This window comes from Vombatus ursinus, unplaced genomic scaffold, assembly GCF_900497805.2.
Source record: "Vombatus ursinus unplaced genomic scaffold, bare-nosed wombat genome assembly UNPS02014778.1, whole genome shotgun sequence".
Lineage (NCBI taxonomy): Eukaryota > Metazoa > Chordata > Mammalia > Diprotodontia > Vombatidae > Vombatus > Vombatus ursinus.
Genome location: NW_020954556.1, coordinates 29,990,403 through 30,014,479, shown reverse-complemented (window position 1 = coordinate 30,014,479; position 24,077 = coordinate 29,990,403). Strand labels below are relative to the sequence as shown.

Sequence of the window (24,077 nt, the reverse complement as noted above, 5' to 3'; positions counted from 1 at the left end):
CATTATATTTTTTTATAACCAAAACCAAACATATATGCCTTCAACCCTTGGAGGTATATCTCACCCTGGCACACTTTCTGCAGTACAACTGCTTCTCAGATTTTATTGTTCTACTTACTAACCATCTTTGTAGTTGATTTTTTATTTGAGTTATAAAATCAAAAGGTTTTCCTCTACTTGCTGAAGAGGATTAAGTGTAATTGGCATATGCTCAGGGGAGTGTCCTACCAAATATTAAATTGCCTTTCTAATCTCTGCATAAATTCACATTTCAAAGTTTGTAATCATTCCACAATTCTAAATGCTGTGCCTTTAAGACTTTCTAACAGTCTATGTCTTTTCTCCACTTCAGATATCTGCCATTATTGCAAGACTTCATCAGGTGTAGGCTATGGTACTTTATTAACCAAAATTTGTACACACAGTTGCGTTGCACTCTTCATGACCCTATTTTGGGTTTTTTGTGGCAAAGACACTGCAGCGGTTTGCCAATTCATTCTCCAGCTCATTTTGCAGATGAGGATCTGAGGCAAACAGGGTTAAGTAACTTGCCCAGGGTCATGCAGCTAGTAAGGGTCTGAGACTGGATTTGAACTCAGGAAGAGGAGTCTTCCTGACTCCAGGCTCAGCTCTCTATCCACTGCACCACCTAGCTGCCCTCAAATTTGTACAAGAGTTGAAGCTTAAATGCTATCAGAATGATGTAGAACCCCCCCCCAAAAAAAGTGAGACAGTGATGTGAGAGTAAGGGGGGACCAAGGGACATCTTTCATACTCTATTAGGGTCCACATAAGGTCAAGAGAACCAAAAGAAGATTCGTGCCCTCCAGGTGGATCCGCTGTGGAAGTTTTATGGGAGGACACAGACAAGAGTCTTACTAGATGATTATGCCTCTATCTCTTGAAATAGCTTGACTTTTCCAGGAGGCCTCGGACTCAAACAGAATGAAAGCAGTTTCATCCTGCAGTTTTTGTGCTGACACATGTAGGCAACTATCTGGGCATTTGTGAAATGCAGAGTGCACCTTTTGAAGTCCTGCAAGGCACCAATAGTCACCGAAACCCGCCTTTGCACCACCAGGATGTGCAAATCAGTTGCTTTGCAAAATATGGTTTCTGTTAAGGGTTCCAGCCCCACAGTCTGCTTACCCTCATAGTCTATGAGCTGCTGTAATCCATTCACTTGCACCAACCAGACTGTCAGAATTCCACAAATTGGGGTGCTCAGAGATAGGCATATACTCCGAATGGCCTGGCGCCCAGACCGAGGCCGGTCTGATTCCTCTGCTTTCAGCATGGGCACATCCATCCAGGGCCGCCCATCTGACAATGTGTCTGAGGCTCCCTGTAGGGCCTTCAGCTGATCCACTGTCTCTCGAAGGAGGAATCACATTGCAAATTGGTCCACTTTGGATATATGGTCATACACCAGCTCGGCCGTGTCCACTGCAGTGAGCACGGTGCTGTTCAGGGTCCTGGAATAGTCCTAGGCCAGCGAAGGCCAAAGAAGGCAATGTGGAAGGGGCTGCAGGGGCCTCACCGGCAGCAGCCTTGGGCCGGAGCAGGCAGTGGGTCAGCAGCTCATGACATACTTAGAGATCCCCGAAAAGGGGCGTGAGTGTGCTTGGACCTGTCTGACCCAGCCAGCCTCATCCTCTCTTCCTGACTGAGATCTTGGGGACAAGTTGGATTCTTACCTCTGCTTCTGATGGGGGTAGGGAGTAGAGGGAGAGTTCTTATATCTTTTTTTTTTTAAATAAATCATTTCTTTCTTCTTTTATAATTTTTTAAGTATTATGAACTTGACAAACATAATTAACCATGAACATTTCTTTACACCAAGAAAAAAAAAGATCTGTACATTTACTTGATTCCCATTACATATAAATAATGTACAAAGAGATATGTTCCATAACAGAGGTTTAAACAAAGTCCTATGTCTGAACATACATAAAGGAAAGCCATTTTTTGCTGGAGGATTCATGGGGAAAAGTGGTGTTTGAGCTGGGCCTTGAAGAATGGGTGGGAATTAAACAGGCAGAGTGGAAGGAAAGGGCAGCTAGGGGAAGGGCAGCTAGGTGGTGCTAGGGATAGAGCTCCAGGCCTGGTGTCAGGAAAATTCTTCCCGAGTTCAAATCTGACCTCAGCCACTTACTAGCTGGGTGACCCTGGGTAAGTCACTTTACCCCTTTTGCTTCAGTTTCCTCATCTGTAAAATGAGCTGGAGAAGGAAATGGCAAACCACTCCAGTATTTTTGCCAAGAAAACCCCAAATGGGGTCACAGAGAGTTGGACATGATTGTGGAGAGGAAGCTATTCCAGGCAGAGGGAATTTGACTTAGACATACATAGTTCATAGGCAGGAAAGTTCTGGGCAGATTTAGGGAATGATGAATAGTCCAGTTTGATTGCAGTGGATTTTGAATGCCAGGCTAAAAATTTGGGGTTTTACTCTATAGGTAATGGGGGTGGGGCCTGTTTAAAGGTTAACAGGATGTGTAGGATGAACTGGAGGGGAGAAAGGACTGAATGTGAGGTGAGCAGCTAGGCAGCTATTGCAAGAATCCTGGTGAGAAGTAATTAGGGTGCCTACTATGCACTAGGCACTGTGCTATGAGTTGAAGATCCAAAGAAAGGGAAAAGACAACTGTTGATCTCAAGGACCTCACTTGAATGGGGGAGACAATATGAAAACAACTATGTACAAACAAGGTTTATACAAGATGAAGCGGAGATAATATGAGAGGGCAGGCACTAAGAATAAGAAGAACTAGGAAAGTCTTCTTGCAGAATGTGGGACTTCAGCTGAGACCGGTCTCGACTTCTCAGATTTCTTCCAGCTCTGGGTCTATTTTATGAGCATAAATGTGATGTCAGAAGAAAAGTGCTGTCTGGGAAAAGACACAGGTTTGACTCATAGACATAGAGCTGGAAAGGACTTCAGATGCCATCTAGTCCAATTCTTTTGTTTTATAGAAGAGGAGACTGAGGCTCAGGGAGGTTGAATAAGCATGAGAGAGAAACATCATCAAAGTTCTTTGATTCCAAAAAGTCCCTAGTCTTTCTACTGTACCACATTGCCTCCACCTCTTACTAGTTACATAAGTATGGATAAATCACATTTCAACTCATTTTCGTTATCTCTAAAAATGAGTATGGAAATTTTTAACGTCCTTACCTTACAGGGTTGATGTGAATATCAAATGAGACAAGGTATGTAAATCGTTTTTGCAAACCTTAAAGGCTGTGATCAGTGGTGACAAAGACGTACAAACCACTAATTTAATTTGTGAGGGGAGTATCCAACGAGGAACTTTCTCTACCAAAACAGAACAGATCCCTGCAATTCAATAGACCTAGAGAGTTGGCCAGGCACTAAGAGGTTGAGTCCTTTGGTCAGGAGGGTATTATTATTATTATTCTCTACTTTAATAATAGAGAATAAAGTAGGAATATAAAGGACTATATAGTTAATTGAGGAATAAATATTTTCTATCTGGAGAAATTAACGAAAGTTTTGAAATTGGGTGGGAGAAGGAAGGCACCATTAACAAAAATATTACACACATCACATGTAATTACACATTATATATTACATATATGTGTGACATAGTGCATGTAACAGAATTACGTATTACTTCCAATGTTGCATATATTACATATAATAAATAGTACTGTATGTAATACTTCCGTGGGCGAAAATAGAGTGACAGAGGGTTCTACGTATGCAAATAAATTCGCTACAAATTAATAAATGCTATAGTGACGCTAGTCCTGCGCTTCCCCAAGGCGTGAACCCAGACAAAGTCGTTCCTACCCAGAGCCCGCAGCCGGGGCTGTGATTTGCATTTGCGAAAGATGGAAAAAGGGGAACCACAGTTTGAAAACTCCGGGCTTCTACATCATCCAGGAGGGCGGGCCAGAGTCTCATCAGAAACCCAAAGGGGCTTCGCTAAGCGATTCTCACCGCCGCTCCCACAGAGCTAAGACACCCCCCCAACTCCGACCCCGCCGCCGGGAGCACAGCGGGGGACGTGCGGGTCTGGGGACAGGGTGAGGGACGAGGCGTGGGGGCAGGACCTCCAGCTCAGGCGTGTATATTGTAGCGCGTGCGTGTGCGTCTCCCCCTTGTTGCGCATCTCACCCTCCCGCCCCCTCCTGTTCTTAAAAAAAAAAAAAAAACTCGTGGAAGAAACTGGAGGAGGGGGATTTCTTCAGGAGCCGCGGGGTTTAAACAAGCTCAGTATGGTTTTCTCTCCTCCTTCTCTTCTCCCCCAGCTCCACCCCTTCACCGCCTTCACCGCCAGACCACGCCCCCTGTCTCCAAGGGTACCCAATCACAGGCGGCGAGGGCGGTGGAAGGCGGGGCGCCGGGACTCGGGGGAGAGGGACTGAGCGCGCGCTGCACGCCCCCACCCGCCACCTCGGAGGGGCTGGCGTGGGGAGAGCGCCTTGCGTCATATTCCGGGAAATCCCCCTCCCTTCCAGCGGCAACCCGGCCCTTCCCTACGCTCGGTCCCGCCCTCTTCCCCCCTCAACCCGCTGGGCCGGGGGAGGGTACCCGCCTCAGACTCGGACGTCGGCGCGGGCGGGGAGGGGGTGGGGCCGAGGGGCGGAGCCCCGGAGGAAGGGGGTCCGCGCGGTGAGAGACCCGACTGACTAGGCTGGCTGGCGGCGAGTGCTGACGGAGGAGACGCGCTACCCGGCCAGTCCCTGCCCTGCCCTGCCTGACCGTGCCCTGTCCTGCCCTGCCCGGCGAGCGCTGCGAGGGAGCCCGGCTCGCGGAGCGGAGCCATGGCGGCCGGTGAGTGTCCCCAGGGCCGGCCCTGGAGAGGTCCGGACTCCCGAGGACGGTGAGGGGATCGGGCGCAAAAGTTTGGGGGAGTTACCCGGGATTCCCCCTTATCCTCCGGGGAGCGACTCCCGGAACCCGGGGAGGAGGAGGGGACCTTGGGGGAAACGGCGAAGCGAAGGTGATTTGGCAGTCAGTCAGTTAAGCATTTATTAAGCGCCCACTTTGTGCCAAGCGCTGCTCCAGGTTGTGCGGGTGCAAAGGTAAAAGACAGTCCTGCATTTATTAAGCGCCTGCTATATGCCAGGCGCTGGGGATGCGAAGAACGGTAAAAGACAGCCTGGGCTCTCCAGGAGCTCACGGTCTAAGAGGGGAGACGGCATGCAGACGACTATGTGCGGAGGAGCTGTAGGCAGGGTAAATTGGGGACAGTCTCATAGGATCGTGAACTTACCTTTCCAGCCTTGTCTTACCTTGAAGCGCTCCGAAAATATAAAGTGGCCTTACTACTTTTGGTAGTATCTGCTGTGCTAGTAATAATAATCCTTGGATCCTTTCGTGGGTTTGAGAGATCTCAGCCGGGTACTTCCTCGGCTGGTGCAGACCTCGGCTCATTCATACTTTCTCATCCTATATGACATCCTATATTAACCCATGGTCTGTCCCAAATCCTCCCCGGGGGTCCATCCTATGGTCTGGCAATTTCCTCCAGATTCTTTGCCATTGCGTGGTTGCGGTGAAGCTGGCATCAGAGCTTTCATAGTTCAAGATTCTTTTTTTTTTTTCCCATTGGAATGATGGTATTATGTTTTAAAAGTGGAGTTGAAAATCTCCAGGCCCTGGGGCACTCTTCTTTGGTCTGTATTCACCATGTATGAAGAAAAAGGATAGAGGATGATCCCATTTATGCCAGTAATTGCGAAGACTAACATGATGGCTCTAAAAGCCTTTGTTAGTAATAATGGTAATATTAAAAAAACATCATTTTTCAATGTGTGAAATTAAATAGTTATATCCTACTTTCCCCCCAATTAAGCTAAGGTTTTCCTATTAAAAAAATAAGGAGAAAAATGAACATCTAAAGCATGCTTAGAAATACATATATTTTAAAAATAGCCGCTTCTGAGGGGCTGTTAGGTGGCCCAGTGGATAGAGCACCGGCCCTGAAGTCAGGAGGACCTGAGTTCATATCCGGCCTCAGACCAAACACTTGACACATACTAGCTGTGTGATTTTGGACAAGTCACTTTACCCCAATTGCCTAAAAAAAAAAAATAACCACTTCTAGCAGTATTCACTTTTTTCCCCCCCCAGTCTAGAAAGTTGTCTTTTTTAAGGGTCAGGAGAAAGGGAAGAAGCCTTCATCTCCCTTCCTCCCATGGGTGGGACCCTCCTGATGAAGTTTTGAGAGGATATTGAAGAGTTATTACAGGATGGTCAGGATTAGATGGATTTCAGTCTGCATCACTGGAGGGAACTCCCTCATCTGTGAGCTCCATTTGATTGCTTTGAGATTAGTAAATGAGTCAGAATTTTACGTCTCATGGCTTTGGCAAACATTGAACTTTCTTGTGTCTGTCTCTCTCCTGTGTTCTTTTCCTTTAATTTTCTCTCCATTCCCCTTGCTCTCCTAGCTGGGCATTAAAGCTGAAGTATTGAACAATTATTTGTTACTTTTTTAAAAGTAGTTTTTATAGTCCTTGATTTTAATTTTAAAAGTACTTGAGAGGAACATTTTATATTTCATCTCCTCTGTACCTTCTCTTAAAACAAACAGAAAACAGTCCATCAAGCACTTAAACTCCACTAAAATATAGGATTTTTTTTTTACACTTATATGGTCTGTGACCCTCAACAGAAAAAGGTCTCCCGCCCCTGTTTTAGAGTGTAGAAGAGGAAGTAAAAAACAGAAAGGATTTTTTTTTCTTTTTAAACAGAACAATGTCACTGCAACTATTGTAAGTTGAAAAGGAAGTAAGTAAGGTTGTTTCAGATGATAGGCTTTTGGCTGTGTTTGCGGTTTTAGTGTGAGAATATGTGTATAGTTTAAAATATTAAAACTTTCCCTTTACCCACATCATTGACCCTAAAATGCCATATAATTGGGTTAATAATATTAAAACGAATTGGGATGACTAGCGTTAAAAAACTTTTAGTTGTCAAATTTTTGATTTGCTAAAAAAAAAAATCTGTGAGAATATCAGAGATATATTTCACAAATAAAATAGGCAGTATGCTGGAAATTTAACCAACCTTTTCAGGAAGTGTGAATTTGTCAACCATGTGATACTTTTTAAATGGGCAACACAAAATTAACCACATTTGTATGCAATCTATTTAACATCCCACATTTTTATGAAAATGATGGTAAAGTAGTTCCCTTAGTGAATCTGTAACCTCTGTTGACTGATATGAGAGTTCCTTACTGTAAAAAAAAGTTACTATAGCAATATACTGATTATGATAGGATGATTTAAAGGAATTCAAAACTAAGAGTAGTTTTCTTTCTTTCACTTAAATGCTAAAATTGTAAATAACTAGAAAAGGATTTCCATAGAAGTATTTTAAAAATTAAATGTTATCTAATATTTTAAAAATGAATGAACAAAGAAAATATGTTTTTGAGTGTATTATGATTTGATTCCTATTGATGAAGTTTGAAACTAATTTAAAAGGAAAAATCTACTGTCTTGTTCTGGCCTTTATAATGATAATAATTGTTGTTCAGTTGTGTTGGACTCTTCATGACCTCATTTTGGGGTTTTCTTGGAAGTGATACTAGAGTTGTTTGCTATTTTCTTCTCCAACCCATTTTACAGATGAGGAAACTGAGGCAAACAAGGTTAAGTGATTTGCTAGTAAGTGACACAACTATTAAGTGTGTGAGGCCAGATTTGAACTTAGGATGATGAGTCTTTCTGACTCCAGGCCCAGCACTCTATCCACTGTGCCACCTAGCTGCCCTAAGTGATAATAATAGCTAACATTTTATATAGCACTCCTCAATCTTCTTTCCTCCAGAATTAATAGTACAGTAATTAGAGATTTCATTAGAGTGATTCTAACAGGTACCAGAGAAAACATTTGTTGTACAGATTTGATCACTGTACAGAATAAAGTAAAGGCAGTTATGTGGTGCTATAGTGCACAGAGTGCTGGACCTGAAGTCAGAAAGACTCATCTTCCTGAGTTCATATCTAGCCTCAAACACTTACTAGTCGTCTCTGACCTTGGGCAAGTCATTTAACCCTGTGTGCATCAGTTTCCTAATCTGTAAAATGAGCTGGTGAAGGAAATGGCACACCACTCCATTATCTTTGTCAAGAAAACCCCAAATGGGGTCATGAAAAGTCAGGCACAACTGAAACAACAGAGCAATAAATGTGACAGGCATTGTGCTAAGAGTTTTACAATTATTATCTTATTTGATCCTCATAACAACCTTGGGAGGTGGGTGCTGTTATCATTGGTGAAAGCTTTTATACCTTTATTTGAACATTTGATTATCTGTATATCTTTGGTAAATCATAAGTTTGTTGACAGAAAGCTTTGCTTAATTGATTAGAGTTAATTATCATCTGTGGTTAGAATCTATTAATGTTGACATAACAGAAAACCTCACAAAGTATTTTAATAGAGTAACAGAGTAGTTAATACTGCCTTCTCAGATTTTAATACTTCATCTCTTACTAACTTTGACATGGAAGCAAGCCTTTGTAGTTGAATACATATGGTTCAGATACCATGAAAGTACCATAAACTATAATTTATAAGAATAAAAAGATTTCTGGGAGAAGTAGAAAAATTGATTATTTTTGCAAATTACTTTGAAGTTCAGGGTTTTCTAAATGGTCAAAACAAATGGTTAGGATTTTGCAGCCCTTAGATTCCATTAGACTAGCTTAAATAAGGATTTTAAATCTTCCTTTCAAATCTGTTGACATCACGGTTAATTAGAGTAGGAAGTATGAAGAAAAATGTTCCCAAACCTGTCTAAGGTATGTGTGGCTGGGCAGTCAGTGTTCCTGTTTATTTATGAACTTCAGTGAATTTCTCTGACTCCATGTATTTGCTTGTATTGTTCTCTGGGCTTGAAATGCCCTCCTCTGTTCAATTCTATCTGTTTAAATCCTAACAGGTCCAGTTTAAAAGTCATCTTTTTCATAAAGTCTTCTCTGATCTTTTTTCCTCCTCCCTAATAAGATCTTCCCCTCTCCTTCATTTGATCTCTTTAGCACTTTGTAGTCCTTTATTGTATTCTAATTTGTCTACTTATCATAATCTAATTTGTTTTATTTTTATCATCCCACTCTGACTGTGGGAACCTTTAAGGTTCTTAAGGAGTTATTTGTATTTTTGTATTCTTCTATAGTTAACGTAATACTGTGGTAGATGCTTCATATTTATAGAAGGAACTGAGAGAGGAAGGTAGTTTTTATGTCCAGAAGAGGCAAAAGTAACAGAAAACTGGTCTTTATGAAGTAAACTGGTTCCCAGGTCATAGGGGACACAACTGCCTTTTCCCCTTTCTTTAAATTTCATGTGTAGGCTAATTGGGAAAGCAGATGATGTCAGCTCCGTTTGTACGCTTGAGTCATGAGTATTTTCTTCTGCCCCCTCTCAGTCAGGTGTACTAAGTCCTCTAGATTTCTGCTTTGCTGCTTCCTCTCCTGTATGTTCCAAGGTCTGTACAGGAACTAAATTGAGTCTTACCTCTACCAAGATGCTTTATCTTCTGAAGTTTTTAACATTTGTTACACTTGGATTAGATTCCATTTTACTTAGCCTATCAGTAAGTATTGTTCCTGAAACAATTTTTATTCTAGCCTTTAAAAAAATTTAATGATTCTAGAACACCAATTCTCCATTATTCCAGTTATAATTTATATTTTATGTATAAAAGAAAATCATTTTTTTTTGTGATAGAAAGTCCTCTCCTAAGCCCTACTATAATGCTTCGTTGGAGCATGGAGATGACCTTGAGTTCTTTTAGGCTGCCATACCAGCAGAGTATGAAATTTGGTGGGTTTTTCCAAGTTGGAAGGGTTTAGAGTTTGGGTGATGAACTATGTATGGACTCAGCTAAATTCAGTCTCATCAATAGGTTGGCTACTGGTGGCCATAGTAAGCCATGGAACAGACAAAAGTGCCTACTTATACCCTTGAGTTTTGCTGTAAGTTCTCTTTCACTTTTGGAGTATGGAAATGGGGCATAGTTTCAAGACCTTCTGCTAATACTAGTTTAACTATTAGCACTTTCATTGTGCTATTTCTGTCCAGTGATTAGCAACTTGACCAAGTACTAGAGGAATTGATAAGAGGCAGTGTTCTAGGTAGATCCCTCATGGAGGATTTATGGTAAAACATGAACAATAGTGGCACAAGATGAGAAGGTATGAGAAAGAGTGGTGAGCTATGTTGATGAAGTTGGTGGAGCAAATACAGTAATGAAGTCACCTCTTGTTCTGTCTGAGTAAGAGAAAGGAGCACTGGACTAGGAGTCAGAATATGTAGGTTCTAGGTGAGCTCACTGCTAGTTAGGGGATCCTGGGCAAATCAGAAGCTCATTTCTGAACCGTAGCTTCCTAATCTATAAACTGAGGGGAAATAAAATCTATCCTATGAGGTAACACACAGGATTCTTGTGAGGCTTTGGGGAGGAGATTTATTTGAGAATGCTTTGAAAGCTGTTAAACTTGGAGGTGCCAGGTATCAATATTGTAGTTTTGGGCAATTAGCAGTAGGGATAGCAGATGTTGATGCAGCTTGCTGTATTACTAATGTTAATCATTTATTCAACAAACATTTAGTAAGTTTCTCCTGTATACAGTGAGCTGTGGATGGTGCTGGAGGAGACGCAAAGATCAGTAGGTCTTCCACTCCTCAAGAAGCTTGTAGTCCTCAGGTCAGGGGTGGTAAAGTATGTAGTGCAAATTAGAATGTGATTCATTTGTGAGAGAAATACAAAGTAATACGAGACCAGATGAGAGGGAAATCAGGGAAGGCTTCATGGAAAAGGTAGTATTTGAGTTGAACATGGAAGGATGGGTAGAAGATGGGTAGAGATGAATGAGAAGGGAATTATAGAAACGAGACAGCATGAACATAGGCATGAAAACCGGAAAGCGCAGGACTCATTTAGTGGTTCAGTTTTGCACCGAATAAGTAGTACAGTTTAGTTGGAGTATAAAGTACCTGAGGGAAGCTGTTGTTAAATCAGATTGTCCATATAGGTTTGGGTCTGATTAGTGGAATTCTTTGGTATATAACAGGGAGCTTTTTAAGGTTGTCATACTTGAGCATTAGCTAGACCAGTCTGGGAATAGAGTATGGAGTAGATAGATTGTGGCAGGATGGAAATGGGACAGAGGGAGATCTATTTAGGCTATTTCAGTTGTTGTTGTTTGGTCATATCCAACTCCTTATAACCCCATGGGCCATACTGTCCCTTCGATTTTCTTAGCAAAGATGCTGGAATGGTTTGCCATTTTCTTCTCTAGTGGATTAAGGCAAACAGAGTCACATGCGATTAAATGTCTGGGGCTAAATTTGAAGTCTTTGAGTCTTCCTGACTCCAGGTCTAGTACTCTGTCCATTGAGCAATCTAACTACCTCAATTTCAGTAGTCTTCTATTTCAGTAGTCCTGGCAATTAAGTTCAACATGACTGCCTAAACTAGGAGAATGGGAGTAGGGGATGGTTACAAAAAATATTTCAGTGATAGAATTAACAGTGCTTAGTAATGACTGATTTGTGTGTTGGAATATTATATTGGATTCAACTGGATAGAGGAATCAAAGGTGGTTCCAAAGGTATGAATGTGTATAATTGGGAGATTTTTCATTAGTATGGTATTGCATATTTCTTTCAGTTTAAAGTTTTTTGTATACTTAAAAAATCAGTATCAATGAAAAATAATGTTTTTGATTGTTTTCTTCAGAGTTTAGGAGGAAGGAACTGCCAAAGATGCCTATCAATTATCTGCCTAAATACTTCCATAACTAGTTTTCTTTTTGCATAATATTTGCTGTGATTTAATTGGCATTTTGGTCTGTAGTATAATTTTTATAGGAAAATGCAATAGTAAAAATCCTACTTAGAACTGTTATTAAAGGTGAACTAGACTTTCCCATAGCCAGATATTTGACTTTTTTCTGAAAGGGAAGGTTAGACCAGAGGATCCCCATGTTCCCTTCAACTCTAAAATTTTGTGATTCTCTGATAGTATTCTTGGTTAAACATTTTATTTTTCCTGTCATTCACTGGCTTATGGTAGGTATTCATTTTCTCTGTTCCACAGATGAATATATTTTAGCATCTTTCTTTTCACTCTGTCAAAGAAAAGTGCTTTGAAAATACACAGTATTTTAATTATCTGGGGAAATAGCTGCTACATGTTACTGTTTTGTTCCTTATAGTCAGTGATTTATAGCTAGGAAATTAAAAAAAAACTTGTTTATATAAAGAGATAAACGTATCTCCATACAGGGAAGTAGAAATAAAAAAATCAGGACGAGGGTGGGATGTGAAAATATGAAGATGTGGACAGTCTCTTATATAAAACATTAAATTTTCTTTTATCTAAATGAAGTCTTATTAATCATAGGTTTAGTTCCTCTAATGTCCTCCACAGACTCAGATATCAGCATTAGAGGAAGAATGATAACCTTTGAATGCTAGAGGTATGATCCTGGATATTATTTAATCTGACTTCCTCATTTTATGGATACCCCTAAAGCACAGAGAAGCTCAAAATAAACCTACGGTTTTGGCTCCAGGGTTACTGCTGCCTGGAGCAGGCACCAAGAAATGTGTCCTTAAATCAACTCAGTAATTCGTTATGGGAAAAGGATAGAGAAATAATTAAGACAAATTCAGTAGAGTGAGAGTAGACTACTACAGTGTTTCAGAGGTATAGAATCTTCATTTTGATCTGGTCCAATTAATGGATTTTTAGAGTGATTTTGGATTTCTTTCTATTCCACTGGAGAAGACCCAGCTAAGTTCCTTCCCACACAAGACATGATGGGGAAGGTGGCACTGGGATTTTTCTCCTATGCGGGGGGAATGTGGCCCTGCTCGCAGAGGGAGGGCAGGAGAGGTTCTTCTTCCTGTAAAGGAGAGCCAGAAGGGGAAATCCCAAGAAGGGAGAAGAAGGGTGGGGCATGGCAAGTTAGGAATTTCTTTATGGGAGCAAGCAAGCTGCAGTACTCTTTCAGCTACCTGTAACTGAACTCCCCTCACCTCCTTCTACTCTGCTGAAGGAGTATTAAGTGCAAACTTTTGCTCCTCTCACATTTGGTGCTGTCTAAATTTCCCACTCTGACACAGGCTAGCTATGTGACCACAGGCAAGCGACACCACCTCTCCGTGCCCCTGAGCAGTTCACTAAGAGAGTAAGTTGTAGACCAGTTACTTAGATGGAGTTTCCATACTAGGAGTTCCCTACAATGATGAAATCATAGATCCAATCTATATCCCCCCCCCCCAAGAAAAAACCCCACTTTCTTCTTTATTCATTGATAAGATCAGCAAAATGTACGGTCAGACTAAAGGTCAAGTAAGTCCTACCCACTACCTAGTTAAAGATGTCTGGGTGGAGAAGGCTTATCTAATGATTAAAAGCAGATGGTTAGGTTTCCTTATTATAACTTAATATGAATGAGTTTATCAGATTTTTCCTCAAGTAGAAGTTTTCATCACATGGGGAGAGGAGTATGAAGACAAATTGAGGGTTTGGGAGGAGGAGGCAGCCCCACCGAGGAGAGAATGGGTATTGGAGGGCCAGAAGACAGCCTCCACCTAATTCATCATTTTCATCATTTTACACACACACACACACACACACACACACACACACGCACACACACAATTTCATCGTGGTTTGTTCTGGACTTTTTGCTTCTTTACCTTTGATTTCACTATAAAGAACTCTCAATGTGCAAACTCCTTCCTGCTGTAATTTATTGTCTTAGAGTTGCCTGGGGGTGGGGGAGGCTGCCAAGTTAAGTGACTGCACTCAGCTGTTTTGTGACAGAGCCAAGACCATATCCTTGTTTTCCTGATTCCTAGTCGCTATCCCACATGGCCTCTCTTCATAGTGTTACTTCTTAAGAAATTATTTATTCAGGGCAGCTAGGTGGTGCAGTAGATGGAGCATCAGCTCTGGAGTGAGGAGGACCTGAGTTCAAATTTGACTTTAGACACTTGACACTTAGTAGCTATGTGACCCTAGGCACTTAACCCCATTGCCTACCCAAAAAGAAAAAAAAAGATTTCTCTTGGGGCAGCTAGGTGGTGCAGTGGTTAGAGCTCCAGCCTTGGAGTCAGGAAGACCTGAGTTCGAATGTGGCATCAGACACATGATACTTACCAGCTGTGTGACTCTAGGCAAGTCACTTAACCCTAACTGCCTCACCAAGAAAAAGAAATTATTTATTCTTGTGCTCATGGGGTACAAATAAATAATGATATAACTGTTTGAAGCACTCACCCCTGACCAAAAATGCCAATAAAGCCCAGGAAAACCTGACCTAAGGTCAGTAAAATAAAATGCATGCAAATTTATGAAAATTCACAGTAGGAAGCTAATGTTCTGCTCTGTAATAGTAATCATTTTAGCCACAAATTCTGTTCATTTCTTATTTAGTAAAACTACAATACTGCTGTGTATTCTTAAGGCAAATTAAATGCTGCCTTTCTTTCTCCTAGTTATTAATAATGGTCTATTTCAGTGGTCCTTGCATTTTAACAGATGCCAAAACCTTAAAAGAGAGTTCCCCACCCTGAGCCTATAAGGAATGAAGAAGCCTTTCCTGATCCCTCTTTCCCTCATCAGAATCCTTCTCTGTGTACATAGTCTATCGTTCCAATAGAATGTAAACTCTTTGAAGGAAGGGTCGCATCATAGGGTTATTTTTAGAGCTGGAAGGGTCCTCAGTTCCTCCTTCATTTTATGTCTGAGGAAACTGAAGCCCGGAAAGGCTTGAGATCATCCAGGTAGTACATACAGCTGGAATCAAACGCAGATCCTCAGACGTCAAATCCAGTGCTCTTTTTATGATGCTTACTTATTTTTTGTTTTAGTTTATCAGGGATAACACTATACCTTGCACATATCGAATTGAAATATTTCAATTTCAGACTTCCATAGGCTGAGGCAGTGGCGTATATTTGGGGAGTTAAAGGGGAGAATTGAAAGTTGTACCTAGTTGTAAAGCAGAATCAGTATTCTTGATCAATTTTTTTTGATAAGAAGCTATTTGATAAAAAAAGAACAAAATTGCATATTATGAATTTTAGCATTATATAAGTAAAAATCACTTTATATATATTTTTTCCTACATTGTAACATAGTAAAGCATTTTAATCTTATTGAAAAATCCATTTGATCTCTAATCTTGGTGAACTGATTTCCCCTTAAAGTCTTGCTAAGTCTGCTTATTTTATCTAGTTTTCATATATTACTTAAAAGTTTTAGTGGAATTTTAAGTTTTATGTCAAACCTATCCTTCATTTCTCTAGAAGAATTTGAAGGCTAGGAAAAGCTTGGTATCATTTTTTCTGCGTGTTCTTGTAAAATATTAGTTCACAACAACTGATAAATTTAATTAAATAAAATATTTTCAGTTGTAATTTACTTGTTCTTGGAGCTGGCACTAAAAACACTCAAGCACTATTATCTTCTTAACACTCCTGCAAGAATGTTGGGGGAACCCCTGGTGCTCATTTAGAAAACTCAGAAGTGGTGATCTCATAGTTCATGCCAGTTCAAAGTTTTTAGATCTCTAGGGACAAATTGATCCTACCAACTATTAAAAAAAATGGGTTGCCATTGTGTGAAAGCTTGATTTTATTTCTTTCCTCACTTCTCCCTTTCCAATATCATAATCTATTTGAATTTCAACTCTGTAGTTTACTTGTAAAGAAAACAAATCTACATTTGTCTATTGAAAAATAAAGACTGTTAAAAATCTAATGCTATTGCTACCCTAACCTCACCTGTTTTTTGTTTTAATTTTAGGTGGACATGAACCATATGTAGAAATAATTGAACAGCCCAGGCAAAGGGGCATGCGTTTTCGTTATAAATGTGAAGGACGGTCAGCAGGGAGCATTCCAGGAGAACACAGTACAGATAATAACCGAACATACCCATCTATACAGGTAATAGACCACTGTTTTCTTGTTCACACAATCAGAAGAGCTTCACAATTTTACAAGAGGTACATTTTCTGCATGGTCACCAATAATTTTCTTCTTGCAACTTTTTTAGATACTATATGCTTAAGATATCAGATTGTTTTGGGGTGGGAGTTTGTTTTTTGACAATGTATACCAAGTGACGAGATGTTCAGGAATGTTTTCTCTAGGTTTCCTTGTAGACAGACTGTGGCATGATATTCTTTGGTGTATGAATTGTTTTATCAAAAAATGTAATATGGTAAAGTAATTCATACTCAACCAGTTTGTGGATCATGACCCTTTTTGTAGAGGATAAAGAGAAGGCATCCTCCTTCCCCTTGGGCTCAGAGCTACTCTACAGCTAAAAAAATTAGCGCCTACCTCAGCCATGATTCCCATTCTCTTTTCCCAGAATGTAGGCTTAGGAGAAGGAAGAGGAACAACATCCTTTCATTTTTTTACCCTGCCCACAATGTCTGTCCCTGACCTTGTACCTGCACTTGCTGATTGGGAATTTTATTACTTTATATATGTTCATTTTTTTTCATACCAATCCAGAAAAAGGATAAAATTCTTGACTTAAAGTGATTATTCAAACGGTAATTTTATACAGTAAAATCTTAGTATAGGGAGAGATGATAGGAGCCAGATCTGTAATTTCATTGGTACAGGGAACTTCCAGTGAGGAAAATCTCTCTACCAACATAGATTGGCATCTCCTCTGAAAATTATAATCTTAAAGAATTGCCCAGACCATTGCAAAGGTTAAATAGCTTACCCAGACAGAGCACATGGTCAGTTTGTTTGAGAGGTGGAACCTCAACCCAGGCCTTCCAAGGCCAGCTTTCTAACCACTAGACCATGATGTCTTTTACTAACATAATTTGTAAATATCCAAACTATTTTTCTTTTTCTTTTAATTTTTCTTGATATATTTCTATATTACCTTTTCTTTCTAATATATCTCTCCCCTTTCCTTACTCAGAGAACCTCTCTTTATAACAGAGTAGAAAAGAAGGAATAAAAAAGCAATTCATCAAAACTAACTGATGGATTAATCAAGTCTGACAATATGTGCTTTGTCCCACCTTCATAGTTGCCCATTTGTGCAAAGGAATGGAGAAGTGCATCCTCCCCTCTCTTCTGGGACCAAGCTTATTTATTGTAATTACAAAGTGTTCCTTTGCATTTTTTCCTCCCATTCTTTCCATTTGTATTGTTGTAGTCATTGTGTATATTCTGGTTCTGTTTTCTTCACTTTCCATCAGTTTATATAAATCTTCTCATGATTTCCGGAATTCTTTAGCAGCATAGCTTCCTACAGCACAGTATTGTGTTCACACATCACAATTTATTTAACCATTCCCCAGTTGATGGACATCTTTTCTTCCCCCAACCAACAAACATTAATTTTCTTTCCTTCCCCCTTTTCCTCATTGAATAGAAAAACAAAAGCAAAACCCTTGTTGCAAAGACGTATAATCTGGCTAAATAAGTCCTCTCATTGTCCATGTCTAACAATGTATGTCTCATGTATTTTGAATCAGTGAACTCTTGTCAGGTGAGTAGTGAAGTTTATTATTGGTCCTCTGGAATCAGGGTTGCTCATTAAGGTGATCAGAGTTCTTAAATGTTTCAAAGTTGTCTTTATTATGTTATTGTATAAATTGTTCTGATTCTGTTCACTTCTCTCTGCATCATAAAAGTCTTCCCAGATTTCTCTGAAATCATCCCTATCAGCATTCTTATGACACAATAGGATTCTATTATGTCTACTTTTCTTACGTAGTTTTAAAGAGAGAAATTGTTACCATAAAATGCCAAATGAAGTTCAGCAAAATAAAGTTTTTTTTGGCAGGTAACTTGTTATTTGCAGTTATATAGTACCTTTCATCTTGAAATCTGAAGATTTCAAGTCACTTTTAATAATGAAATAGCTTGCTATTTCTATTCTATTAAGGCTTATGTAGGTTAAAGAAACTTGTTAAAGCCACAGAATTCAGACTCTCCCAATTTTAGCATAATGCTAAAACTCTAATGCTAGAGTTTTGATTATTAGAGTTCTCTAACAATACAAAAAAAGAAAAATGTTAATAAAAGTTAAAATATGAAATGTTCTTGAAATATTCCGATCTTCATATCAGGATGCTATGCTTTCCTGGTTTTTCTTCATCTCTCAGATTATTCCTTCAAAGACTCCTTTTCTTCCTTAGCCCATACATTATGGGGTTGCCCAAAGGGTTTCTGATCTTCTTCTACTTTATCTTTGGGAAGCTCTATTTTCCTGTCTTTAGTTATCATCTATTCACTAATGATTTTCAGATTGACATTTTTAGCCCTAGCATTTGGTTCTTTATTTAATCTCAAATGTCTCACCATCTCTTTGATGTCCTATTGCCATCAAAAAATATAAAAATATATTTTAAGAAATAGATCCCATTAACATGAATACCCAGGTTCTTACCTCTTTCCAACTTCTTATTACCATCAGGAATGTTGCTGTTTCCCCCAGTCCTCTAAAAGACATCATTCATCCTCTGTTCACCACCTCCATGCAGGCATTAAGACGTCGTGATAGGACTTGGGAACATAACTAGAACAACCTTTTTGCTAGCTCTCTTCTGGTGGCATTGTGGTCAGGCCACCCTCAGTATCAAGTCCCTGCAGTATTTTCCAGTTGCCTTTCAAAATGAAGTTAAATTCAAAAGGCAGTTGTGAGGTTACCATGGATTCCCTCTTGCGTTGCTAATTGCCCTTTACTTTGTTCTACCCTGGTTTGTACTCTAGTTTTATCCATGTACTCTGTTTTACCTATCCCTTCCTGTAAATCAGTGGTTCCCAAAATGTGGTCTTGAGAGTCCAAGGGACTCCAGGTCTCTTTTGCCAAGGGTTGGGAGTTGGGGTTCACCCAAGGTCAAAATGATTTTCATAATAATTATAAGATGCTTTAATTTCTAATACAGCAAATACAACAAAAACCCTGTGGAGATCCTCAGTAATTTTTAAGAGTGTAAAGGGGTTCTGAGACCAAAAAGTTTTGAGAGCCACTGCTCTAAATAGTAATCATTTCCTCTGGTCTAAAATCTTCTTTCCTTCCCTCCACCAAACTATGCTTCACCTTCTTAATGAATCTTCATTGAAGTCATATTTTCTCTAAACAGTTCTAGTAAAACTTACTTGTTTTGTCATCCTGGTCACTTCTTTATCCTAATAATGGTCCTTGGCACTCAATAAACGCAGACTATCATAAATATTTTTCCAAACCAAGATGATGAATGATTAGTTTTAGCTGTATTTAAATGGTTTTTGAAGTGAAATTGATTGTAATGTGATTTAAATATACAAGTACAAGGAATTTTTTTTTTGGTATCACAGTAAATGGACTATGTTAAAATCAATTTGACTTATTTTATGTGTGCATTTAGGCAATGATAATTTATTCTATAATTTACATTTGAATTTCTCCTAATTGTATGTAATAGTAGTTTTAAATGAGCATTGTTTTACTCATTTGTGAAGTCAGGTGACTTCACAGTTTGAAGTTAGAAGCAAGAGCCCAAGGCCAAGAAAAGGTTAATCCTTCCAGTCTAATATTTTATAGAAATCTCTATCCAATTCCATTCATGCAATGTTTGAATATGGTATGTAAATAAAACTATTTGGGGGGGGGAGGTCAGTAGTGAATAGATAAGCTGTTCATGATGCATGGTTTCATTTTACTTCTTGAAATTTCTTCCTTTTTTCAGATAATGAATTGCTATGGGAAAGGAAGAGGAAAAGTGAGAATAACTCTGGTAACAAAGAATGAGCCGTACAAACCACATCCCCATGATCTAGTTGGAAAAGACTGTAGAGATGGCTACTATGAAGCTGAGTTTGGTCAGGAACGCAGAGCTTTGATGTAAGTGACCATTTTCTCCCTTGGGCTGGCGTTTGTGTGAAATACACCCTACCAGAGCCTTCAGGAGCAAGAAGAGGGCTAGAAAACCACTCCTCTCTCTGTCCATTTAGGGCTTCTTAAACTTTTCCCACTTGCGACCCCTTCTGTGCTTCTTCCTTTTTGGAGGGGGGCAGGGTTAGGTGTTGGGGTTAAGTGACTTGCCCAGGGTCACACAGCTAGTAAGTGTTATGTGTCTGAGGCTGGATGTGAACCCAGGTCCTCCTGAATCCAGGGCCAGTGCTCTATCCACTGCGCCACCTAGCTGCCCCACCTTCTGCGCTTCTTAAACTGTGGGTCTCAAGGACAGCTATTCAAGTTTTCATACTGTTCCTGTTGACTGATAGGTATCATTTCATTTCCTACCTGTTGTATTGTAACTACTTTTTTCCTTCTGCAGTAGCTGAATGAACCACCACTGATCTTCTGGGAGGGATGAAGTAAACATAGCAGTAGTGATTAGTATGAACAGATGTTTTTTTTTTTTGTGGCTGACAGTATATACCAGATTTCTCAGTGTTGAGATTTTGGTTAGCTGATCATCTTTGCCTTGCATTCTCCTCCCCCCCTCCCCGATTAATTGTTTAGTACTTAAAATGTTACATCTTAAAATTACTAGGAATTATACATATTTTTGGAATGTTTATCCTTTTTTTACACCTGGATATTTGATTTGACTTTCCTTACTTATTTTGAAGAACTAAGAAATTATATCCTTATGGATTATTTCAAGGATTTTTTTGAGACTTAAATTTGTTTTAAAATCTTTGAACAGACTATATAACTTGAAAATTTTGTATGTAAATGCGAATTTTACAAGATGAATTGACTTGCTATTTTTTCCTTAAGTTGATTAGTATTTGATGTGAGCTGTCATTTACCTTGTTATATTTTTTGTTCCTTCTATCCACTGATTTCTCTCAAACAAAAACTATGCATTTTTGTTTAAAAAATAGTGTAGGCCCTGTATAATATAATCTATAGGACAGTGTAATCTGTTTGACAACTGGCCTAAATAAGTTGTGAAATGTCATAACTTAATCATAATCCCATTACTAGGTTGGTCACAAAATAATGAAATTTTTGCCAGTTGCACATTTTGAAAGACCAGCTACTGGAATAATACAGGCTAGAGATTAATATTGATGGAGGCAGAGGACCCCTGATAATAAAATTAAAGATTTGCAAATTTTGAAGAAATAGTTAACAAGTCATATCTTTCTGTCATGATTTGTCAGTCATGTACATGAATTCTAGTTTCAGTTTCTTTTAATACAGAATTTTTGCTCACTTAAACAGCTGTTCTTGGCAGGGTTAACACTATACTGGAAAAGTAGGTTAAGATCCTAAGATTTCTAGTTAGATAAACTGCAAATAAATAACCTAACCTTGACTTGAACACTTTTAGCGTAATGTCTGCCATAGCTTGAACTCCATTGGCATAGACTTTGTGCTAACATGTGAATCACTTAATTTTATTTTTGTTTAGAGAATTTCATTAAGTGATTCAATCAGCATGAAATGATTGTGTTATGCATTGGTGAAAATACCATTGAAATTATGGATCTTTAAAAGTATTAATAGCTCTAGTAGCAAATATTCCGCTGAATATCTTTTCATACTTATAGGTTGTTCTTCCTTTCTCTTTTTTGAATATTTGTACAACATTAAAAATACTTTTTAGATGTTAATTACTTTAAAAAATGATTGTTTGCTTTCTTTTGTGAGTGTGCCTTTTTTCTTATCACATCCCTTTCTCCTTTCACCTTCTCCTTCATTTCCTTAATCCTTTCTAATTTTTCTCCCTTGATACTCCAAGATTATTCATTTTATTTTGTTAATGATAGTTTAGTGCCTTGTTTCTTCTAATTCATAGATTTACCTTTGAAAATGGATTGTCTATAGAAATCAGAATACTAAAAACTAAACTGATTGTAGTAGATAATTGGTAAAAGAGTAGTATTTACTGTAGACATTTATATGCGATACCTAAATGTTAACTGATAGAAAATGACTTTTGGTTAGTAGATGTATAATTTAGTTTAATATCCTTTAGACTCTCTAATTACATAATGATTACCAAAATAACCTATCAAAAGTTAAAATCCATCCAAGATAACACATTTAGCAAATTCAAGAATCAGGGTCCTGTCTGTACTCCTTTTATAAGGTATAATACATCAGGGGCTTATGTGAGAGTCTGTGCCTTGATTAGATCTATCATGTGAAAATGTTCACTCTGGCTAACATTGTTGAAAATTATGAACCTTGCTAGTGTCTTTGGTACCTTCAGCCTCTCAGTTATGTGCTCTTCTTTGTCCTTCATGTCCCTCTTTCTCTAGTCCTTAGCATCTTCATCTTACTTTCTTCCTCATCTCTCCCATCCCACTCTTCCACTCCCAGTTAAAACCTGTTCTTAGGAAATATCTGAAATCCATTCTCCCTAAGGTTTAATAACAACAACTACTTAAAATGTTTGTGAGGGTAGGCTGGGAAGAGGAGAAAGGGGAAATAGAGAGGAAGAATTTGCATATTCACTTAAGTAAGGTAGAGTTTTTGTTCAAGCAAACTGGTATTTTTTGGAAAACATGGAAACTGTCTTGGTGTCTTTGAAATAGTGTTTATCAGGAAGCATTTGTTTTCTCCATCCATGAATATGCCTCTGTAACTACAAAAGCAAGATGTGTAAGTCATGTGCATTGATATTTCTGTCAGGCACTTATGACTATAATAAAGGGCAGCAGACTATTTTCAAGCAAATAAATATAATTGACAGTAGAAGTATAACATAGCACTGTAATTAATGACTTTGCTAATTTGTCAACTGTTTATCCATGTGAAGGATATAATATGTTTATACTTTGTAATTTATTATTAGTTATAAATACTTTGTAGATTTGTAGTTGCTTGGACATCGTTTAATTTTATATTCCATATTTCTTGGGTTAGGCTAAACTATGAATGGAAAAAGAGGTAAAGAGAATCTGAGTCATGAGCAAAACCTGTTCCCCTTAATGTTCCTGTCCCCTGGATTTGTAGTATTTGTTATTGGAACATTGAACTGACTGGACTGCCTTCTTTTTTCCATTCCTAAGATGAAAAAAAAATTTTTTTAACGTATACTAATAATACAGTGCTTAGGATTTTCAATTGATTCTTGTGAATCCATAAAAATAAAAAACTTGTTATAATGTCAGTAATACTAGTGGTATACCTTTATCTTTTGTGGGGAGAAATGAGATCATTTTACTTTGGATGAACATAAAATCTGAATGTGTATTTACCTTGAAGGATATATAGAGAGGCAATGTAGTCTAGAGGAAAGAGCACAGGAGTGAAAGTTAGAACAGTGTTCAAATTCTGGTTCAGCCACTAACTAGGTAGGTTAGAGAGATTTGGACCTTAACAAATTACTTAAGTTCTGGGTCTCAATTTCTTCTCTGAAAGAGGGGGTCAGACTTGATATGTTCTAATCTATGATGCTACAGTCATTACTGGTCTAAAATTATATGAAAAACAGTGAAGTCTAATTAAATAATATATTTAGAAATTACTTGACTTTGTTTTCAAATGAGTATTTCACTGACAAGCCCTTTCCTATAGAAAAATTGAAAGATGGCCTTACTATCTCTGGATAAAGCTAGGAATACTCTTGAGGAAGAGATTATATGATTTCAGGAATTTCAGCAATGTAGAATCTTTTATAGAAAACACAACTTCATTAGATAGAGAAAGGAAACTTCAAAGTAATTTCAGGTGCAAATTAAGCAAAGCCAAGTGTATATGAATTGAGTATTTTCTGAGAGTATTTGGAGGAAAAGATTAATGATAGTTGAGAAGGCCAATAAGAAAAGCTTACTTGAATTGCTAAATAAAATTTGAAGGAACAGTAATATTATTATAGCAGAGCTTTGCTTCCTTGTTCACATCCACCGAACTTTAATGATGTAATGGTTTTTCCATGTGGGACTATGTATGACTGCTGGTGGTGGTGGGGCAGTCCCCTGGCAGTGATCTCTACTAGTCACATGCAAATGAGTAGTGTTGATAGCTATTCAGAACTTTTCCATAAATGTGACATTTTGAAACTTTGTAAATGTTTAATTTTTAAGTATCAAAATCTCTTAATTTCCCATTGATTCTTCTGAATGATATTGCTCCCAT

The 24,077-nt window shown here is 38.7% G+C and overlaps 1 protein-coding gene and 1 pseudogene across 1 annotated transcript in view; one reads left to right on the top strand and one right to left on the bottom strand.

Annotated features, from left to right (window-relative positions):
- Positions 1–878: 878 nt before the first annotated feature.
- On the bottom strand, positions 879–3,849 carry LOC114045150 (annotated as a pseudogene).
- A 911-nt stretch (positions 3,850–4,760) lies between these two features.
- The window catches only part of REL (REL proto-oncogene, NF-kB subunit), a 58,165-nt gene continuing 38,848 nt past the window's right edge, over positions 4,761–24,077 (top strand). The window contains exons 1-3 of the mRNA XM_027865369.1: positions 4,761–4,804; positions 15,816–15,958; positions 19,723–19,877. Of these exons, the coding sequence (XP_027721170.1) occupies positions 4,795–4,804; positions 15,816–15,958; positions 19,723–19,877 (308 nt within the window). The 5' untranslated portion in view covers positions 4,761–4,794. The remainder of the gene's footprint in view (positions 4,805–15,815; positions 15,959–19,722; positions 19,878–24,077) is intronic.